This window comes from Euleptes europaea, chromosome 14 (assembly GCF_029931775.1).
Source record: "Euleptes europaea isolate rEulEur1 chromosome 14, rEulEur1.hap1, whole genome shotgun sequence".
Lineage (NCBI taxonomy): Eukaryota > Metazoa > Chordata > Lepidosauria > Squamata > Sphaerodactylidae > Euleptes > Euleptes europaea.
Window position 1 is genome coordinate 34,493,606 of NC_079325.1, and position 21,373 is coordinate 34,514,978.

At 47.0% G+C, this 21,373-nt stretch overlaps 1 protein-coding gene across 1 annotated transcript; it reads left to right on the top strand.

The window, feature by feature from the left end:
• Positions 1-3,192: 3,192 nt before the first annotated feature.
• SFTPB (surfactant protein B) lies at positions 3,193-20,170 on the top strand. The gene is made up of 11 exons (XM_056860762.1): positions 3,193-3,269; positions 9,166-9,299; positions 10,406-10,477; positions 13,721-13,846; positions 14,143-14,292; positions 15,011-15,097; positions 15,989-16,172; positions 17,269-17,417; positions 18,497-18,577; positions 19,240-19,347; positions 20,135-20,170. The coding sequence occupies exons 1-11, from the start codon at positions 3,221-3,223 to the stop codon at positions 20,168-20,170; spliced, it is 1,176 nt and encodes a 391-aa protein (XP_056716740.1). The 5' UTR covers positions 3,193-3,220.
• The last annotated feature ends 1,203 nt before the right edge of the window (positions 20,171-21,373 follow it).

Here is a 21,373-nt window from a genome sequence, read left to right on the forward strand (position 1 = left end):
GGAGGGGCTAAGTAGGTGGTTTGTCTAACAGGGCTCCTGGTTGACTGTGCAGATCGAAAGCCATCCTCTTAAACAGAGCTTCTACTTGAAATGTTGAAGAGTTACTGCATGAACACATGAAGCTGCCTTATACTGAACCAGACCCTTGGTCCAGAAAAGTCAATATTGTCTACTCAGACCGGCAGCAGCTCTCCAGGGTCTCAGGTAGAGGTCTTTCACATCACCTACTTGCCTAGTCCCTTTAACTGGAGATGCCGGGGATTGAACCTGGGACCTTCTGCATGCCAAGCAGATGCTCTACCACTGAGCCACAGCCGCTCCCCTAGAGTCTACCCTCTCTCCATTACATTTTGTGGTTGGCTCCACCTTCCGTAGCAGCCATTTTGAGAGTGTGCCCACTGCCCTGTATCAGAATTCCTAAGATGCCCACAGGCTCAAAAGGGTTGAGGTTCTCTGTGACATTAGAGGAAGGAAGGAGCTATCCACACTTCTTCCAGAATGGCTGTCACAGGGTGTAAAAATAAACCTTCACTTCACAGGGCAGGGAAACCATTACAGAAGACACAAATGCACTTGGCAGATCACTGGAGCCACCAGAAGAGATGTGCTGGCTGATCTAGATTGGCAAGCGGGTGTGGTTGAGGTGTGTTTAAGAATAACCCATCCCTTCTACCCAAGGCAGCTTACAAAAATTAAAACATTAAGATGCAAATTAAAATAGTCACAGCTTTAAGAGTATTCTAAAACTCTGGGCCTATATAAAAGCAGCAAAACAAACAAATCAGGAAAAAACAGCAGATCACCAATAAAAGCCAGGGAAACTAGAAAAAACATAGCAAAAGAATTTTTAAAAAACACAAAAAAGCACTCAATCAAACTAGAGTTCAAGCTTACTCCACCAATGGCTCTCCTTGAAAGCATGGTCTTCACCATCCTCTAAAATTATGAGGCTGAGTAAGCCTCTTGTGACAGGGAGTTCCAAAGTTTGAGAGGCGTGGATCAAAAAGCCCTTTCCTGAATTTTCCTGCACTCAAGGTGGATGCAACAGGCCAAGACCAGGTTCGGGGGGAAGACCGGTGTAGTTTTCTTTGAGTAATTTCTCAATATCAGAACCAATAGCAGGGGGCATGCATGAAAAGAAGGGTGATTTTAGCACATTTCTGCCCTAGCAATGGTTCTGAACTCAGGGGTCCTGGAAATGTGAAGTAATAAGAAAGCATAGAGCATCACCAAGCATTTTTGTATGCTGCCAAGTCATTGGCTGGACAACTGTGAGTGGCTGCACCCTTTTCTTCCCTGTAAGAATGCCCCAGAAGAAAACATCAGATGGAGGATTGACAAATGCAGAGAGTTTGCTTTCCCATTCCTGTAATAATTTGGAAATCTTATCATGCCTGCTAAAACTCAACCTTTTTAGTAATCTCAAATAGAGTCCCCCCCCCCTGTTTTTCTCCTCCTCCCTCCTTATACTGTAGATCTGTGGGCATAGCCTATGTCCAGAAGAAAAGCAATTTTGCATGTTTGCATTGTGGATGCATGCATAGTTTGAACTTCAGAGTCATCTTGGGGCATGGAGAGCAAAGACACATTTCCCATCTGTCTTCTTCTGCCAACAGTTCTAGAACACTTGTCAAAGATGACCTCCTCGTCCACTCGAAAGAAATGAATGGCTCTATTCAGGTGCTGTTTACTCAGTTATGCAAGTCCATTTCAAGAGTCCCACTCGGCTAAATGAGAGGGAAGCCAAGTGCGTAAATGTACACTCCTGGAGGGAGGAAAAGGCACACCTGGTCACCCTAGGCCCAGTCTCCCTATCACATGTCTCTGTCTCTGCAGCTGATGCTTTGCCACCATTTGGATAAAAGGAGATAACCATGACCCAGTTCACATAACGAGTCCTCTAGCGCCTTAAAGGCTGGTTTTAATTTCTCCTTAAATTTGCTCCCTCTTCTAACATAAAGACTAAATGAAAGAGGAACCAGGTATTGACGCCAAGCCACCTAGGATTAGTCAGTGCCTGAATGGGAGACCACCGGGAAACCCAACCCTGAAAGCAAGATGGATTTAAAGAACCAGTGATTGAAATCTTTAAGGGAATTTCAGCCTCAGTCTTCCATCTAGTATGGGGATGATAATCCTGATTTTACAGGGATGCTAAGGACAATTGAGAATGTGCATCTAAATACTCAGGAAACGCTGTATAAATGCAAACTATTTATTAATGATGGATGTTCTCTAGACAACCTTCCTTGAGATGGAGAAGCCCAAAGCTGATGCAATCTCAGGAAGCCACAGATATACACAGAACTTTGAGAGGAGGAAGACAGAGCAGGAGGAATAAGACAGGTGGGAGAGGTTGGATAGCACTGAAAGGCCTGTAAATTGCAGAAAAAGGGGGACCAATGGGGTGGGGGAGTTATACATCCTGCTCCCCACAAGAATCAAATGGGAAAATTACTTCGTAGAGAGACTTTTCCAAATAAAAAATGAGTGGGAAAAAGAAGAGTTGGTTTTTATATGCCAACTTTCTCTACCACTTAAGGAAGAATCAGACCGGCTTACAATCACTTTCCTTTCCCCTCCCCACAACAGTCACCCTGTGAGGTAAGTGGGGCTGAGAGAGCTCCAAGAGAGCTGTGACTAGCCCAAGGTCACCCAGCCGGCTTCATGTGGAGGAGTGGGGAAACCAATCCAGTTCACCAGATTAGCCTCCACTGCTCATGTGGAGGAGTAGAGAATCAAATCTGGTTCTCCAGATCAGAGTCCACCACTCCAAGCCACCGCTCTTAACCACCACACCACGCTGGGTAAAGCTGTTGTGAGAGGGGTAGAGAGAGGGGGAAACTCTTGGCTGGGTGAGTTCCCCAGGACTGGAATGACTGCAAGGGTAAACTGTGATTTGCAGCTGAGGAGCACAATTACTTAGCCATTTTCAAACACGAAGAGGATCACATCCATCTTCCCTACATCTCAGAATCTGGTGGTTGTTCCCCAGCCCCAAGAAATGGGGCGGGGGAGTGGCCACTCTCCCAAGTAGAAGACAGCCTCGAAGACTGGTGTGACTGAAAACTCCAAGAACATGAGGCCTCTCACTGGGAGTGATTTCCATGGGCCCTCCTTGTTGGCTGGGCTCACTGGTTCTGCTCTTCCCAAGCAAGCCCCTCCTTATCCAGCAGTATTATAAAAGGAATACCTGAGCACTTTGGTATGAAAATACAGCATGGCCATGTTGCAACTGCTTCTGCTCACCTTGCTCTGTGGGGGCTCAGGTAAGCACCATTGGCTGGGGACATGGGGAGGAATTTTCACCTCCAGGTTCAGAACCTGACCCCAAGGTGACATGCTCAGAGTGAATACAGATGACCACTTTCCAGAGGGCAGCTTACTATGGGGAGCATGTAATCGCTTAGTAACCGGTCATCTATACTGTATTGTATTGTGTTGCGCAGGGTCCTGTGTTACCCCAGGAAGAAATCTGGAAAGGCAAGGGAATGATAATGTTCCACTCACCATTTGGCAGGACAATATTTATTTAGTTTTATTTAGTTGTGTGTTTTTTAATTTAGAGCTGCATTTGACTAATTTAGTTTTTATTTATTGGCAGTCCTCATTGTTATTTTAAAGTATGTATTTTTATAATTATTTTTGAAAACAGTATAAGCCACCTTGAGTTTTGTAAGAGAAAAATATGGCTAATAAATGTTTTAAATAAATAAGTAAAAGTATTGTTGGGTCATGTAAAGGAGAGGACTTTGCCAGCAACTGTTATTATCTTGGTCATTCTTATTATTAGACACATTGGTGAATCAAGAGCAACAACCCTACAAGGAGAGGTTGTTATCTCAGGAAGCTGGCAGTATAAATCTTGAGAGTGCAGGGAAGGAGGAACGAGGACAGTTCAAAAGGGATGAATGGGAGCAAGTGTGTCCACATATATTTGGTCTTGTTAGGCTGGGAAAAAGACAGGAGTCATGTCTGAACAGTCAGCCTCCACTTCACAGAGCCCCCTGCTATGCCCACCTTATACATATGATGACATTTGCAAGCCTAACAAAATGGGAGCTGTATACAAGTAGGGGAGAATGGATGGAGGCTTGCAGACTGCAGGGAGTCCTCCCTCTGTGTATGTGTGTGTCTACATGCACAAAAAGGCCAGGTGTCTAGCATCAGGTAATGGGCAGATTTTGCTCTCCTCCCAGCAGGGTCTCTTAGTGGGGAGGGCTGTGGCTCAGTGGTAGAGCCTCTGCTTGGCATGCAGAAGGTACCAGGTTCAATCCCCGGCATCTCTAGTTAAAGGGACTAGGCAAGTAGGTGGTGTGAAAGACCTCTGCCTGAGACCCTGGAGAGCTGCTGCCGGTCTGAGTAGACAATACTAACTTTGATGGACAAAGGGTCTGATTCAGTAGAAGGCAGCTTCATGTGTGCAGCGCTTTACTTTTCCCCACTGAAATGAATGGCAACGTGAGAAATTGGGAGGGGGTGATCAGAGGTACTACTGGTATGGGAATAAAAACCCAACCCTGGCTATGCCCAATATAAGCAGCTATTGAGAATCAAACCCATCTGCATTGCCTTCTGCTGGTGGATAGTGGGCTAGAATGCTGGGGACTGGCTAAGATGGATAGATTTGTAAACAGAATGTTAAACAATGCTAACAACAGTAAGAACTCCAGCAGGTTAGAAGGATAGAATTTTCTCAAGGTAATAATAAATTCTAGGTGGCAATATTCAAGATTGATCATGACAGGTAGTCTGCCTGTAGCAGTAGAAAAAAAGGTCCAGTAGCACTGGCAAACCACCTCTGTTAGTCTCTTGCCATGAAAACCCCCAAAAGAGGTTGCCATAAGTCGGCTGCGACTTGACGGCACTTTACACACACAGCAGCACATTAAAGACTAACAAAATTTCTGGGTACGGGTATGAGCTTTTGTAAGTCACAGCTCACTTTTTCAGATATCTTCCATTTTGCTAGGTTCATACCCTATCAGAAATTTTATTAATATTCAAGATACCGGTAGTCATATTTCACCAGCTTCTGTAAAGGGAGAAACTTCAGATTCGACACAAATACCACTGCACTCTGGCACAGCTTTCTAGACAATATTGTATAATGTCTAGAAAGTGCTTGGTTTCAGTGGGCTGCACACCTGGATTCTTCTGTGACTCTTCAAGAGCTCCTGAAGCAGAAAAATGTCTTGGTCGGGTGTTTTGTGGGTCTTCGCTGCCTTTTTTAGGAACTATGAAGAAATTGAAACCTGCTGCTTCTCAAAAGCAGGCCAGCCTCTCTTTCTCGCACCAAATGCCAAGCCTAGCTGAGCAAACAGCATGAGTGGGAACATTGTGAATCATGTCCACATCATCAGGAGAAGCCAAGGAGAGCCAAGGGGGGACCTGACCTGACTGCAAACATGGAAAATTACTCAAGTGTATCAGTTCCTTGTCCTAGAGTGAGACCCTTTACCTCTTAAAGTATTGCAAAGGATGTGAAGTCAACAGAGCTGAGGAGTGTGTGAAGGGCTCATGCGCACAGGACCTGATTGGCATTAGCACTGTTATTCTTATGACACTTTCCAAGGTCCTCACACTTTTGGCCCAGCCACTCTCTCTTAGCCTAACCTGCTTCTCGGGGTTGTTGTGAGGTTAAAATGGAAGAGGGGATAACAATGTTGTAAGCTGCTTTGGGGAGGAAAGGCAGCATTATTTAGCCCGATCTCGTCAGATCTCAGAAGCTAAGCAGGGTCAGCCCTGGTTAGTATTTGGATGGGGGAACATCCAAGGAATACCAGGGTTGCTGTGCAGAGGAAGGCACTGGCAAACCACCTCTGTTAGTCTCTTGCCATGAAAACCCCCAAAAGGGGTCACCATAAGTCGGCTGCAACTTGACGGCACTTTACACACGCACACAAGCTGCCTTGGGTCCCCAGTGGGGACAAAAGTAGGGTATCAGTATCTAAAACCAATTTTTAATCCTGTGCTGGTGGGTGTGGCTAAGAGATACTGACTAACCTGGGGCCAACTAGGGAGCTTCATGCCTGAAAGGCTGCTGAGTCCCATGTCCAAACCCAGCACTTAGTCTACAGCTTAGTTAGTTGTTCTGTTGCCTTTACCCAAACTGGCTAAAGGTCACCTTCCCCTCCCTCCCCTGGTATTATGTCACAGGCTGGCTATGTCATTTCTAGGGTTGCCAACCTCCAGGTATTAGCTGGAGATCGCTTGCTATTACAACTGATTTCCAGCCAATAGAGATCAGTTCACCTGGAGAAAATGGCTGCTTTGGCAATTGGACTCTATGGCATCGAAGTCCCTCCCCTCCCCAATCCGACCCTCCTCAGGCTCTGCCCCCCAAAACCTCCCGCCTATGGTGAAGAGGAACCTGGCAACCCTAGTCGTTTCCCTTTTCTAGTATAGTCTTCTACTCCTTGGTCACTTCTGGTGAGTTGTTTTGAGCCCCACACGGTGACTGGCTAACAGTTACATTTTATTTATTATTCTTCAGTATTTTATTTGGTACATTTTTTAATCCTTCTTCCATCAGGGTGATGTATCTCATACTCCATTTTATTGTTACCTCAGCCGCTCTGGAAGGAAAGTTAGGCTGAGAGAAAACGACTGGCCCAAGGTGATCCCCCTAAACAAGCTTCATGGCATGGCAGGGATTTGAACATGGGTCTCCCAGATCGAAGTCCACCACCCTGGCCACTATACCAGGCTGGCTTGTATTTTAAAGAATTATATTCCACCTTTCAATCAAATAATGTCCAATTCAAGAGCCTTGGCTTCTGCTGAAATGAGTCTCCTTCTGGATAATCTCTTGGTGGTCAGCAGCAAAGAGAGGCATTAGAGGGATGTGAAATTAAAACTTTCCCCCAACGTTTTGGTGTCCCTGCTGATGTTGGTACTATCCTTATGAGGTTCATAGTGAGCTCTGGTGAAACACTCTTCTGGGAATTAGGCTACCAATCAGTGACCGTTGTAGTTTTAGTACTGCAAACAAGGGGTTAAGTAAAACTGTAGGTCTTCTGAACAAGCCCCATGAAAGGGAGTTGTGAAAGAGTGCAGCTAATACAGGACCTCTCCCTCATTTCAATGGGTTTTGTGATTGAGAACTTCCTGGTTTATTGTTCCCATTGTATGTCCAAACCCAAAGAATAAAGAACTATATTTTTCTCTGTTTGTGGGACACAGCAGGGAGAGGAGCTGGACTCTACCAAGGGCAGGACTGACATGACAGATGTCATCTTCTTTCCCCACACTATGAAGAGCTGGGAGAGAATTGTGGCAAAACCTCACTCAACCTGGAGATCACTGGATGGTTTTCAGGCCCATCACTCCCCCTCTCTTAGCCTAACCTACCCCAAAAGGATGTTGTGAAGATAAAATGAAGGAGGCACATGTATGTGAACTGAAGTAGCTTGAAGGGTATTATTTAGGTAGTTATGGTTACTTGGACTGTGAAATTACTTTTCGCTTGGAAGGTGAAAATTCAATTTTTTAAATTACGTACCCTTCCATTGCATTTATAAAATGTATATTTTCTTCAAATAATATCAAAGAAAACAATACATATGGTCTCAAAGAACCAGCAAAATACATGTCCCAGTATTCAATAAACAACATCCAGTTTTTCACAAACATTTAATCTTCCTTCTCTTTTGTAATAAGTTAATTTAGTTAGAACAGGCCAGGCCACTGACCATATCCTCTTGTACCAGTCCAGAAGTACATCCATTGCACTGTTATAGCAAGCATTTATGCAAAATTTCATATCTTTTTATGGTTTCTGTTTACAGAAAGAGCCAGTCAAATGGAATGGCCTTCATGGCTAATTTCATCTGACTGGGTGGGCCCAGGAGACTGTTAATGCTTCTTTACAAGATGGGCGCTGCCTGCTGCCTTGAAAGAGACGGTGTTAAGACCAATCCTTAAAAAAAACAACCCCTATCTTAATTGGATTCAGATGGCTTTTGCAACTTTCATCCTGTCCCATTATTGAGCAGGTGGTGGTGATGCAGCCCCAGACTCTGCTGGATGATACTAACCTCAGTCAGTTTGGTTTCAAGCCCAGGTTTGGTATACAGAATGCATCAGGAGATAGACGAAATGTGATTCTCTCCATAAAAGTAAAGGTCCCCTGTGCAAGCACCGGGTCATTCCTGACCCATGGGGTGATGTCACATCTCAACATTTTCAAGGCAGACTTTGTTTACGGGGCTGTTTGCCAGTGCCTTCCCCAGTCATCTTCCCTTTACCTACAAGCAAGCCGGGGACTCATTTTAACGACCTCGGAAGGATGGAAGGCTGCGTCAACCTTGAGCCGGCTACCTGAAACCGACTTCCGTCGGGATTGAACTCCGGTCGTGAGCAGAGCTTGGACTGCAGTACTGCAGTTTACCACTCTGCCCCATGGGGCTCCTGATTCTCTCCATAGCTTTTAATTATATCATGGTATCTTTCTGAATCACCTTCCTAATTTGGGAGTTGGGTCTAACTTTCTGCAATGGTACTTGCTTGCTCCTACCTGGTAGGTAGATTCCAGAAGGGAATTTCTGCTCCATTTCCCAGCAGCTAGAACATGGCACGCCATGAAGTTCTATTGTATCCCTTATACTGGGTCATATCTTCAGGGAACTGCAGGGTGAGGTTTTCAGGGGACTTGGAGTTAGGGTTGCCAACTCCGATGTGGGAAATTCTTGAGGATTTGGAGGCACAGCAGTATATGAGGAAGAGAGGGAGCTCAGTGGGGATGTGAGATCACTCTAAAACCTCTGTTACTTGTAGACCTCTATGGTATACTGTAGCTTCAGAAGACAGAATCTATGGCATACCATACAGTCTGCTCTCCAAAGCTGCTGTTTCCTCAGGGGAACTGATCTGTGTAGTCTGGACATAGGGTTACCAACTCCAGGCTGGGAAATTCCTGGAGATTTTGGAATTCAGCCTCGGGAGGTCAGAGTTTGGGGAGAGGAGGAAGTTTAACAAGGAGATAAAATATGTGCAATGCTTTGGACACTCAAGCTAAGGCTTATTATTGCCCTTATTTATTCTGCCTATTGATTCTCTGGCCAGTGGCTGAAGCACTTGGCCATAACTCCTACAAGAACACATATTTCTGTCTCCAGTACACTGCTACTTATACAAGCCTGGTCTTCTCTTCTCCTTTTCCAGCCCTGGCCAACAAGATCTCCATTCACCATCAATGTGCCCAAGGTCCTACATACTGGTGTAAGAACCTAATGACTGCCATCCAGTGTGGCACCTTACAACACTGTATGCAGACAGGTTGGAACTGGACCACCCATGTAAGTATCTGCCAGTCTCTTTCCCCACCAGCTCTTCCTCCCTTTCCATGGCTCAGTGGTCATCACAGAACAGTGTGAGGAAGGACTGATTCTTGGAGAATCTGCTGCTGTACTAGACACCAGGCAAGGGGCAAAGACAAAATATTGCTGCTGAGAGGCACGATGGGTCCCTACCATTCACTTAGATGCCTGGGAGATAACTTTTCTGAGGGCCTAGTTCCATGAGATGCTTTCCCCCAGTATTTATATATCATATCTATAGTCTGCCTTCCTTGCTAAGACTCGAGGCAGATTACACAGAGTAAGGCGATGCAATCAGTAGGATGACACATCTAATAATCAGTGTGATAGAACCAGGCTTGCAGATATTTGAAACAAAGCATAGAATATTAGACATGTATAAAGGAAATGTGTACTTTGTACTCAGGTGCTATGGTTGCCACCCTCCAGGTGGGGCCTGGAAACCTCCCAGATTAATAACAACTGATCTCCAGTCTACAGAGATCCCTTCCCTTGGAGAAAATGGCTGCTTTGAATGGTGACCTCTATGGCATTATTCTCTGCTGAGGTTCCTCCCCTACCCAAACCTTGTTTTCCTTAGGCTGTACCTCCAAATCTCCAGGAATTTCCCAACTCATAGAATCATAGAGTTGGAAGAGGCCATTACAGGCCATCGAGTCCAACCCCTTCTCAATGCGGGATCAGCCAAGAGCATCTCAGACAAGTGTTTGTCCAGCCACTGCTGGAAGACTGCCAGTGAGGGGGAGCTCACTACCTCCCTAGGCAGCCGATTCCACTGCTGAACAAATCTTACTGTAAAAACATTTTCTCTAATATCCAGACAGTACCCTTCCACCCGTAATTTAAACCCATTGTTGTGAGTCCTATCCTCTGCTGACACTAGGAACAGTTCCCTGCCCTCCACTAAGTGACAGCCCTTCAAATACTTAAAGAAAGCAATCATCTTCAAACTCCTCCAAGTCACTCAGACTTTCCTTGTAGGGCTTGGTCTCCAGGCCCCTGATCATCCTCGCCACTCAGAGTTGGCAACCCTAGCCCTGAGCCAGCCTCCGGCCTGTGACGTCCCACTTACTCTTGTCTCCTAGGAGGATTCATGTGCAGACTGTAAACAGATTGTCACCATCCTCACTCGCATGGCCAAGGAGTCGTTCTTTAAGGTAATCAAGAGAACCAGGTAGCTCATCTTCTATTTACCACAACCTCTCTTATCTGTTCCTTGTCCCTGGCAAATCATTATTCCTATTCTTTCCTTGGGCAGGGGCCATCTTCCTTGAAATGTTATTACTGGGAGCTGCTAGTTTTCTTTGTCAAGTGTTTAGCTCTCTTCTGCATGGGAAAGGGCACGTCTGCCCTGGAGCACATCCATGTAAATGCCTTTAAATGAACACTAAGGCTCCCTGTACAGTATACAGTCTGCCATTTCTCATCTTGCAAGTATTGATAATGTACTGCAGAACAATTACGTTTTTTCTCTTTCAATAAAAGAAGCTTCCCACTCTTGGCTTTTGACTCAGCAGAAGGCAGGGCATTGGAAAGGAAAAAGGGTTTTTATTATGTATGTGTGGGCGAGGCACGAGACCGGAGATGGAGTTCCAACAGCAACTGCTTTATTAGAGAACAGGAGCAGAACAGAACTAGAACTGGAGAACTGTGTAATGAACTCCTGCTTATATGCCCACTCTGCCGTGCAGGGCCACACACCCCAAGTCCATGATTGGGCGGCTGCAACCTTTACAGCCAACAGGAACACACAAGTGCCTAGGCTTGCCACGCCCCTCAGCTCCACCAGCGGGAGCTTTGCGGGGCCGTGGTGGATGTGCGCCATACAGTTTCAGCTGAGGTTGCCAGAGCATCCGCGTCGCTTCTGGGTAGACCTCAGCCAGCCGGCGGGCAACCCAGTGGATTGGCGGGGTTTTACCCACCAACACTGGGCACCTGGAAACCCTACAAGCACTGGAGCCTGGAGAGGCTCCAAGCTCAACAGAGTTTCAGCTTCCCGCTGCATACATAAGTTTTGTTTTGTTTTTTGCCATCAACTCACATCTGACTTATGGCGACCCCGGTGGGGTTTTCAAGGCAAGAGACGCTCAGAGGTGGTTTGCCTGCCATTGCCTGCCTTTGAGTCATGTCTCTGGTATTCCTTGGAGGTCTCCCATCCAAATACTTGCCAAGGTCGACCCTTCTTAACTTCTGAGATCTGATGAGATCAGGCTAGCCTGGGCTGTCCAGGTCAGGGCAAGATGAATATAGCAGATAGCAAAATGCCTCCAGCAATAGGTAAGCAGGGCTTGTTAAGCAAGCCTTGGAACGAGAAGTGAGTTGACATGCACAGCCCTATTTCCATCTGTGAAATTTTGGACAGAAAAACTGTAAGTCATAGTTTAAAATCCACAGAGTTTGGTCTAGTAACAGTCTACAAGAAAAAGGCATCCCACAGATGAGGTGCCACAGCCTAGAAGGCCCTGTCTTTTGCAGCCCACCCACCTGACTTCTAAAGGTGGGAGTCACAAAACAGAGCTTAGGATGGAAGATCTCAAAGCTCAAGCAGTCTCCTATGGGAACAAGAGGCCTTTGAGGTGCCTTATTCCGAACTGTTCAAGGCTTTAAAGGCAAGGATAACTTTGAATTGAGCTTCGGAAACACAACAGGTAGCCAGTGAAGTTATATAAGTACTAGTTTAATGTGTTGTCATTGAAGTTTCCAAACCATTTTTAGTTTCAACCCAAGTGTCCAGAATGTGCAGCTTTGCTAAATAGTTACAAATCAGTGGAGGCTTGAGGGAGGGAAAACCTAGTGGGAACCCAGTCTCTGCAGAGTTCCCAGACCCTAACCAGCTCCCTGAGCCTCATTCCCTCTACATCAATACATCAGCCGTGTATAAAGCACTTGTCCTCTTACGTGTCCAAGAGGCCCACCCTTTGTTTCTGTACATGACACTTAGTTGAATCTAAGCTGGCCTGGGTCTGGTCAATGCCTAGATGGGAGACCTCCTGGGAAAACCCTTCCTACCCCATACACATTTGCCACCTGAATTTTCATGGATGGAAGATGCAATATAAATGAAACCATTCACAAATGGCCCCTCTCTTAAAAGTGGAAGTCAGGAAAGTACAGAACCTACCTCTTTGTGTAATTCTCCTAATGCCATTATTTGGTTTTCTAATGCACAATACTTACCTCCTTTTCTGCTTTCACTAGAGCATTGCATGATGTTTAATCAAATAAGTCTGCATATATTTTTATATATCTGGCCTTTGGCCCTGGGAGAAAAGCAGGTATATAAATATTTTAAATACATACATTTTAAATATGAACAGAACAATAATCTTAAAAAGCATTCTTCTTATTAGTATTATTATTATGCACCATGGCATCATAGCAGGCTCTAGCATAGGAAGAGGCATTCCTGGGTGGTGGTGGTGGTAGGGATGCCTCTTGTAAAATGATGCTTGCCAACTGCAGTTGTAAGTACTTGCGCTTACAAATCTGCAGCTTGATTCATTGAAGGCAGTCTTCTTAATTGATTAAAACACATTTAGTCAAGCTAACCACTCAGTTGACCAAACATTGCAGCCCCAGTAGTTGCAAATGCAGGAGACCATGGGTAATCCAGCAAGTGCTGCTCATCTCTGTACCCTCCAAACAGCCCAACTTTTAGTTGGGATGAGTGATGGTAAAACAGACATCCCATAAGAGACAGCTATCCCTCCCTAAGCTGACTGTGTGAATAGCTGCCAGAGAGGCAGGCTCAAGAGAAATGGACAGACATCCCAAGCCTACCCATATGTCAGGTCCCGGGCGGGGCTAGGAGGCTGGGTACTCGTGCGGTCCAAGGTTGAGTCAGTGGAGATCAAAACACGAGTCCAAACGTGTCCAGAAGAAGAGTCATGAATCAAGCCAAGGGTCGGAGTTCCAGGAATTCAAGCCGGTCGGAGAAAGGGTCAGAACAGAAGCCAAAGTGGATGCGAAGCAGTCCGGAAACTGAATCATTGCTTCCACAGAGAAACCTCCCAACAGCCTGGAATATATGATTCTCTGGTGGTGCACTCCTTTGCCCCACTAATTACCTAGCTTGGCTCCTGTCAGTATTCAGGGCTTTGTGTTCGCCTATACTCCCGTGCATTCCTGCTGCGGGTGTCTAAATCTTTGCGTAATCTTTCCCTCAGCCTAGCTACAGGCGGGGGTGATTCTACCAGCTGCAGCTGTCTCTCCTCCTTATTACTCATGCTAGGAGCGGGGGCCTTTGATAGAGACCATTTGCTAACTTCCGAGGAGGTAGAGGGCCCAGCCTCTGCTGCCAACTCATCTGGGAGCTCTGTCTGTTCAGTGTCTTGGTCCCTGCTGACCACGACACCATATTGCCTCCCTCCCCACCTATTCCTACTATTGTCCTCACACAGGAGGCCATCCAAAAGTACCTGGATCATGAATGTACCACCTTACCGCTGCAGACGCTGATCCCACGTTGCCAGACACTGGTGGATACATACTTGGACCTCTTCATCTCCAGCCTGGAAGGGCGGATCGTAAGTAGCCCCTGTTGGACCAGATCTGCCATGAACCCTTCCTTAGTTATTTAGTAACCCAGAAGCTGACTGATAGTGGGGATGGGGGTAGAGAAGCTAAGGTGGAAGCTACTGTAGCATGAGAAAGTACAGAGGTAGGACAGAAGACAGACATATCTGGGCCAATCCAGTGTGAAGATCTCCTGCACAAGCATCATGGAAATGAAACTATTTGCTCTTGGCGTGTGCAAAAGAGCTTCCTCGAAAAGTTCAGAATGGACTATTCATTTCCCACCCTGGATCCTTGTGTCCTTCAGAAGCCCTTGTCTGTCTGCACAAAGTTGGGCCTGTGCCACTCTGAGCCGATGGAGAGCGAGAACACCTTCAACACACTGGTTCCAGTGGTGGAGGAGTTCTTTCAGTTGCTGCAAGGCAAAGCTCTCATCACACCCAACAGCCAGACCCAGGTAAGGACTGCTTCATCATGTTGACCCTGCCAAACCTAGATGAAGGGGAACAAGTCTTCCTCCCCTAATGCTAACTTTAATCCTGCATGAACCTAGGCACAAGTCCAAGGTGGTGTGTCATGGCCCCTTGATCAGTAGGGTTGCCAGCTCTGGGCTGGGAAATACCTGGAGATTTTTTTGGGGAGGGAGCCTGAGGAGGGTGGAGATGGGAGGGACTTCCATGCCATAGAGTCCAACTGCCAAAGCGGACATTTTCTCCAAATGAACTGATCTCTGTCGCCTGGAGATCAGTTGTAATAGCGGGAGATCTCCAGCCACCACCTGGAGGCTGGCAACCCTATTGATCAGGAAGTGCTTTTGCTGCCAAGGACTTTACCTGCCTGGAATTACCCACTACACAAGAAATGCAGTGAGGGAATTGGATGATAGAGATCTTCTTGCCTAGGATATAGGCAATGATCCCAGTGGGCTTAGCACTGGGCCTATGGGGATGGGGGTGAACAGCCTCAGCAACAAAAAATGGAGAAGGAAGGGAATGGTACCCATCCGTGAGCCTGGCCAGAACAGGACTTTTTAGGCCCAAGGAGCCACTGACCAGAGGGGGCCAACAGGACCAAAACCTTTCTGCTCCAGGATGAGCAAGGCACGAAACCTAGTCCTGCTTCAGCGTGGCTTTTACCGCAGCAACAAGATGCTTACGCTTATTGCTTTTTCCTAGAAACCAGGGGAGGAGCTGCCCATTCCCCTGCCTCTCTGTTGGATGTGTCGATCTTTTGTAGGCAGGATAGAAGGTCTCATCCCAAAGGTACGGAAGCCATTTTCCTTCTCACGAAACAGGCGCAAACAGGCACAGAGCTCAGCAGCTTGAGCATCTACATCTTCTATCTTTAAAAACAAACAAACAGAACTTCTAACCTGACGGTGTTAATTTTGTGAATATGTCAGGGGCAACTATTAAAACCTCTGCAGGGACCAAGGTGCCTGGATTCCCTATCTCTGGAAGCAGCAGACAGCACCCTCCATCACTTAGAGCAGAGATGAGATTTCTATACTCTGACTCATTCTCTGTGCACCCCTCCACCCCCACCCCACACACAAGCAGGAGTCATTCAGGCCAATGAAGGAGAGGCACAGGCTTCTTGTTTATTCTTGGTGGGGCACTGGGATTGGGTCCAGCACACTGTCCCCCTTCACAGGACACTCTGGACTACCAAAAGAGGGTGCCACAACTATAGTCCTCCCCATCATGCTATCTATAGTCATCTAGCCTTAAGTGGCACTGAATGAGTTCTAAAAACTTTTGCACAGCACTTGCACAGCACAGGACTTTTGCACAGCACTTGCAAGAGCATGAGAGTCCTTCTTTGGTCCGAACTGCCTATGGCTACAGCTGCAAAGTTCAGTAGGACAAGAGTTTTCAAGCAACTTACTAGGCCCAGAAGGGCTGGCAGCTCCACCTTGGCAAATTCCTGGAAATTTGGAAACAGTGCCTGAGGAAGGTGGGGTTTGGGGAGGGAAGTCAGCAGAGATGTAATTCCATAGAGTCCATGCACTAATGCTGTCGTTTCCTCCAGGGGAACTGATCTCTGTAGGCTGGAGATCAATTGTATCTCTGGGAGAACTCCGGGCCCAACCTGAAGGCCCAGTCAAAATCTCTCAATTTAGACACTTTAATTAATGCTTGCTTTTTCTTCAGGAAGCGATTGCCAAGTCCCTGTCGCAACTCTGCCGGATTCTGCCAGCAACCATTGCTGGAATGTGCCAGTGTTTGATGGAGAAATATACCGTAATCATTGTTGATCTGATCCTGGGCAAGCTGGGGCCACGCCTCATTTGTGGGATGATGCTCATGTGTGCTACAGAAGAAAACTGTGGTCCAGGTACGAGGCTAGCCAAGATGAACTCTCTCTCGAGCTCAGGCATGTATACAGACGTGTTTCTCCCCAGGCCACTTCAAGCTAAGTGGAAACTCTCCAACGAGCTTTTTCCCATTGCCTGTTGTACGGTCAGCGCTGCTTGGGTTAGTGACACAGAGAAGGCAACTGGCATTCTTTATGCCCGTCATTGCCTCCCAGACCTGCACAGCCACCAACTGAGTCCAAGATCAGTCCATGAGATGCCACCGGTGCTGCTGGGAACTGGCTTGCTCCAAGAATCTCTGGCCAAGCACAGTCTTCCCTCTTGATCTGCCTGCACATCTAAACAGGCTGACGTTGCATTTATTTTCAGCACTTGGGCCAAAAAAAGTTGCCTGTGCCTGGAACAGGGTGTGATGATCTCCAGAGCAGCAGATGCCGGATGGGCGGCCCTGCTTTATAATTGCCAATAGATGCCAACACAGACAAAGAGATATTCCTAAGAAGCACCCAAGATGCCAGAGCTTAGAGAGAGAGAAAGCCAGTGCCATGCACTTGACTGCCCTGGCGGTCCCTCTCTCCCTCGTCTCTCAACCCCCACTACTGCCCATCAATCCTGGTGGACTGGCTGGCTTTGAGAGAGAGGATAGCACACTTCCACCTGCAGCCACAGGACATTTTTCTGACCCCCTTCCTGCTGAGGGGAGCTTGCAGTCTACAACCGCTAGGAAGCCACAAAGTTCCTTAATCTCCCTTCCCCTCATGTCCCTGGAATAGACAAAAATCATTGGCTGGGGCTGAATAGGAGGTGGTAACAGCTCCTGTGCAGCTAAGGACTTGGGAGAGCTGTCCCTTCAGTACGATGGGCAAGCCAGTTTTTCAGCACAGAGTTTTTATACCAAGGAGGGTGGCTTCAAAATGGCCGTAACAGGTTAGCTGCCAGGGCTGAAATGCAGATGCAAAAGTGGTTTGACTTGCCACGGTTATAACGCGGCTTTTATTGCTCAATCCGGAAAAATTCGGAGCTGCCATGAATAATCCAAAATTTGCACCGATGCAAATCAGATTTTAAACCGCAGCAAAGCTCCGTGAAAAATTCTCCTGTGTTTCTCCACTACAGAGTTCGATCCAGGGCTTCTCCCTTGCCAGGCTTGCCTCGCTATCAGCAGCCAGGTGAAGTTGTCCCTCAAGGCAAACAACACCCGAGCCGAAATAGAGGCAGCCTTGCTTAGCACCTGCAGCAGCACCTATCCAGACTGGCAGGAAGAGGTGAGTGCCCAAAGAGAGGAGAGAGCGACTGCTGGCCCAGGACTCCCTGCCCAAGTCTTGGCTTCACCAAAGCCCCCAAAATAACAGGAAGTAGTTTCTGCTCAAGCAATATCTGAAATCCACATGGAGAGACATTGTGGGACTTTAAGTGAGATGAGGGAAACTCTAGACAATGGGGTGGGGGGAGAAACTGCAAACTGCATGTTTTCAAGGCATTATCCCATTGCAGGGCTGCTGGGCAGGGAGAGCTTGGAGCTAAGAAGAGGCCATCGTACCTTCCCATAGCTCCAGCTCTTGCTAGCAGATGCTTATTCAGGGGAAGGCCTTGGCCTCTACGTGTTGTTTGTTGCCTGGCAAGGGGAACTGGTTGGCCACAGTATGAAAAAAAGATGCTGCTGGTCTGACCCACCAAGTCAGACCAGCAGCACAAGAAGGGGGCTCAGGTAGCTGTTGTCCAGCCGAGTGCCGCAGAGATCCCATGTAACAACCATCCTCCTAAAACTCACACAAGGAATATCCAGCATTACACAAGACAATGTATTTTTCTGTTTAAAGAGGAGGGTAGGATGACTTGGAGCCCTCTCCTCCAAAGGTCCTATGTGAACGACAAATAAAGTCCTTGCGTTTGTTTTTGGCAGAGACGCCACCTTCTGCCCTCCCAAACATCTGAGAGGCAATCAGTGATAAGATGGGTGATAGGAATTTATCAATGCAGCAAGGTTAGGTTGCATTGAGACAAGAGGAACTATACACCCTCCTGCCATCAAGCAGAGAGATGGTTTCCTTTCCCCAGCCATACAGGATAAAGTGATCTGTAGACACAGTGGGGTATTAACAACTTCTACACCCAGGAAGCCAAGCTTCCAGGAAAAGAAACAGATATAGGGTTGGGGATGCCGTCAGCTTTTTCACTCAGTTTCACCCAATTCCCCTCCAAGGCCCTTGTACATTCAAGTCCCATGAGTCTCAGCATAGCCTTTCTGAGTGGTCAAAGATCATCTCCTTCCTTTCTTGCTAGCAGAAAACCTGGATGAATCCAACCCAGATTATGCTAAAGTTATTCCCTTACTCTTTTGCAGTGCAAAAGCTTTGTCCACCAGTACCAGTTAAAGTTGGCTACCCGGCTTGCAAAATCATGGAGCGCCCAGAAAACATGCCAGGTATGCCAGGTCTGTCCACCATGGACACCATCCTTCAAATGCCTCTGTAGATCCAGTTCTTGTACTGATGAAGATCACAACATGGAGTCTGCAAAGCATCCGGAGTTTTCTGAAGTGTATTTACGTAGCAACAACCAGTTCTGTGGGCAGGTGCCGGCACACAGTGAGGAATTTCCCAGGGTAAAACCAGCTCTGTTGAGCTTGCCTCTCATCCTTAAATCAGCTCTCAGCAGCCTCCATACAGTCAAACCTCATTCAGCCCCACTCTGTTCCATTTACCGTATTTGTTCACTGACTTTTTCTGTTAAGCATTCAAGGAAATGGGCAAGTCAGCTGTAGGAAAAGGTCAGTTACAAAAGTCTCCAACTGATTTGTGAAGCAATTCATGCAGAAAAGCGCTGGATAAAAGCTACTAGAACTCCTGGGTTATGATCACGTAGACCTCAGCCTCCGGGGATTATCAGCAATAGGTGGAAAGGGGGAACATTTCAAGCTGTTAACCACAAAAGGCCACCTCATAGGTCACGGACACCTCAGAGTGGCATGACTTGGCTTAGGAAGGCAGTTCCAGTGTACAAGGCAACAGGACTACTATTTCCACTAAGGCACGGGACTGCACTGACTTCTCTTCCTCCTGTTTGTTCTCTTACCTTTGCTAACAGGAACTGGGTGCTTGCGTGGCTGAGTGGGGGCTGTTTCCAGGAGACACAGCATGTGCCCAGGGTCCTACTTACTGGTGCTCCAGCTTGAGTGCTGCTGAGCAATGCAAGGTAAGAACCTCGTCTTGTTTTATGGGAAAGCCATGTTATCAGACAGCTGCCTCATGCAGCAAACGCAAAACCACCACTGGCTGCCAAGATCATCAAGCACGTGGCAGCTACACTCATAGCTTAGACTTAGAAGGGCAGGCCCAGCTTGGGCTTTATGGACACCATTCCTCTATAGCCTCTCTTCCTCCTATGTTTGTATTTTATGTTTTTTAAAAGGTTGCAGACTTCTTTGACAACTCGTGATTTTTATGTCATTACTCACACCCACCAAGAGTCTGATGGTTGATGGGCAGCAGAGAAATCATTACAATAAAATATTCTCAGCCTAGAAATGCTGCTAGGAAGGCAGGCTAAAGAGATGGGAAGGGAAGAGAGTTGGCACGCCATAGCAGTTACAAGTGTAGGATTAGCATCTGAGACGACCGAGACCGAATCCCTGCTGTGCTGTGGAAGCTCACTGGGTGGTCCTGGGCCCATCGTAATCTTTGTTGTGAAGATAAAGCAGGGGAGGGAGAACAATGCAATAAACCACTCTGGGACTCCATTGGGGAGAAAAGTGAAATCTAAAAATAGGGCTGGGCCTCTAGGACACATGGAGCTTGTTCATACAACCATTTCTCACAAGTGAATGAATTTCAGCAGGTTTGGCGACCTAAACCTTTGAATGGCCCCAACACAAAAACCAAGCTAGAAGCATACAAGTACTAAAAGAACCTCCATAGACTGTAGCCTCCATCACCCTTTTGAGTTGGGATCTAATTTCTCCCCCTTTTTCATGCTCTCTTAGGCTGTGCAGCATTGCCAGACTCATGTGTGGCTGTAGCCAGATAAGAAACCAGATGCCAGTGGGTGCTGGGACAAGCTCCTGCCCTCTGACCCCAGCCATTTGGATTCTTCCTGCTTACTGATCATTGCTGGGAGGCAGAATGTAAGAGGTTTGCCTACTGTGAAATATTAAAACTCATCTCAACACAGCACTGACTCGTCTTTGAATAAATGAGAACCATATACTACAAAGTAACTGCTTCTCTTTTTGTGCTCACAGATTACAGCATGAGGGTTATTGAGCAGCAAATAAGGCAGACTGATGTGACAGCTCACAGTGGGAGGAGAGGAAGTAAGCAGGGGCAGGAGGTTCTGGGGAAGATGCAGGAAAAAGCAAGGGATGTACAATGGGTTGGATCCCATTTAAATTACCTGCATGCAAGTGTGACTTCCCCACCTTCCCCCTTCTGCTGTAGCATGAAATATTCCTCAAGGGCCTCTCCTTGGGGGCAGGGGACTTCTCAGAAGCAGCATAAGGGGGGGTGCCACAAAAGGTAAAGGTCCCCTGTGCAAGTACTGGGTCATTCCTGACCCATGGGGTGATGTCACATCCTGACGTTTACTAAGCAGAGTTTGTCTATGGGGGTGGTTTGCCAGTGCCTTCCCCAGTCATCTTCCCTTTACCCCCAGCAAGCTGGGTACTCATTGTACCAACCTTGGAAGGATGGAAGGCTGAGTCAATGTTGAGCCGGCTACCTGAAACTGACTTCCGTAGGGGATAATCAGCATAAATCACCTAACACCCTGCACATGAGGATTTTTTACCATGGGATTAAACCCAATATTGTCCTGCACCTGAATATGGTACAGCTTCTGATTTAAAGTAACACCTTGCTTGGCATGTCTTTAAAGTAGTTTAAGAGCCATTGTACTGCCACTCCAAAAAAAGGGGTGTGTGAACCTTGAAGAGGTCATCTTATAAGAAGCTTGGCTTGGCAAACAAAGACGAAATTCAGTGAGCCTATGATTTCAAAGCAGTTCATTAGGAATATTCTAGCTTTGATTTCCTGCATGGTGTGGGGAGCTGGATTAGATTGCCTGTTAACTCTTTTGTCAGAAAACCAGGCTGGGTACCCACTAGTTACCCACCAAGAAACGCCTGCCAAGGCCTCCTTCCATCAGGAGCTGCTTGAGAAAAGGGAAGAGCCACAGCGTCTGCCTTCACAGCTATCATTGCCTGGGTGACCACTTCTGCTACAGC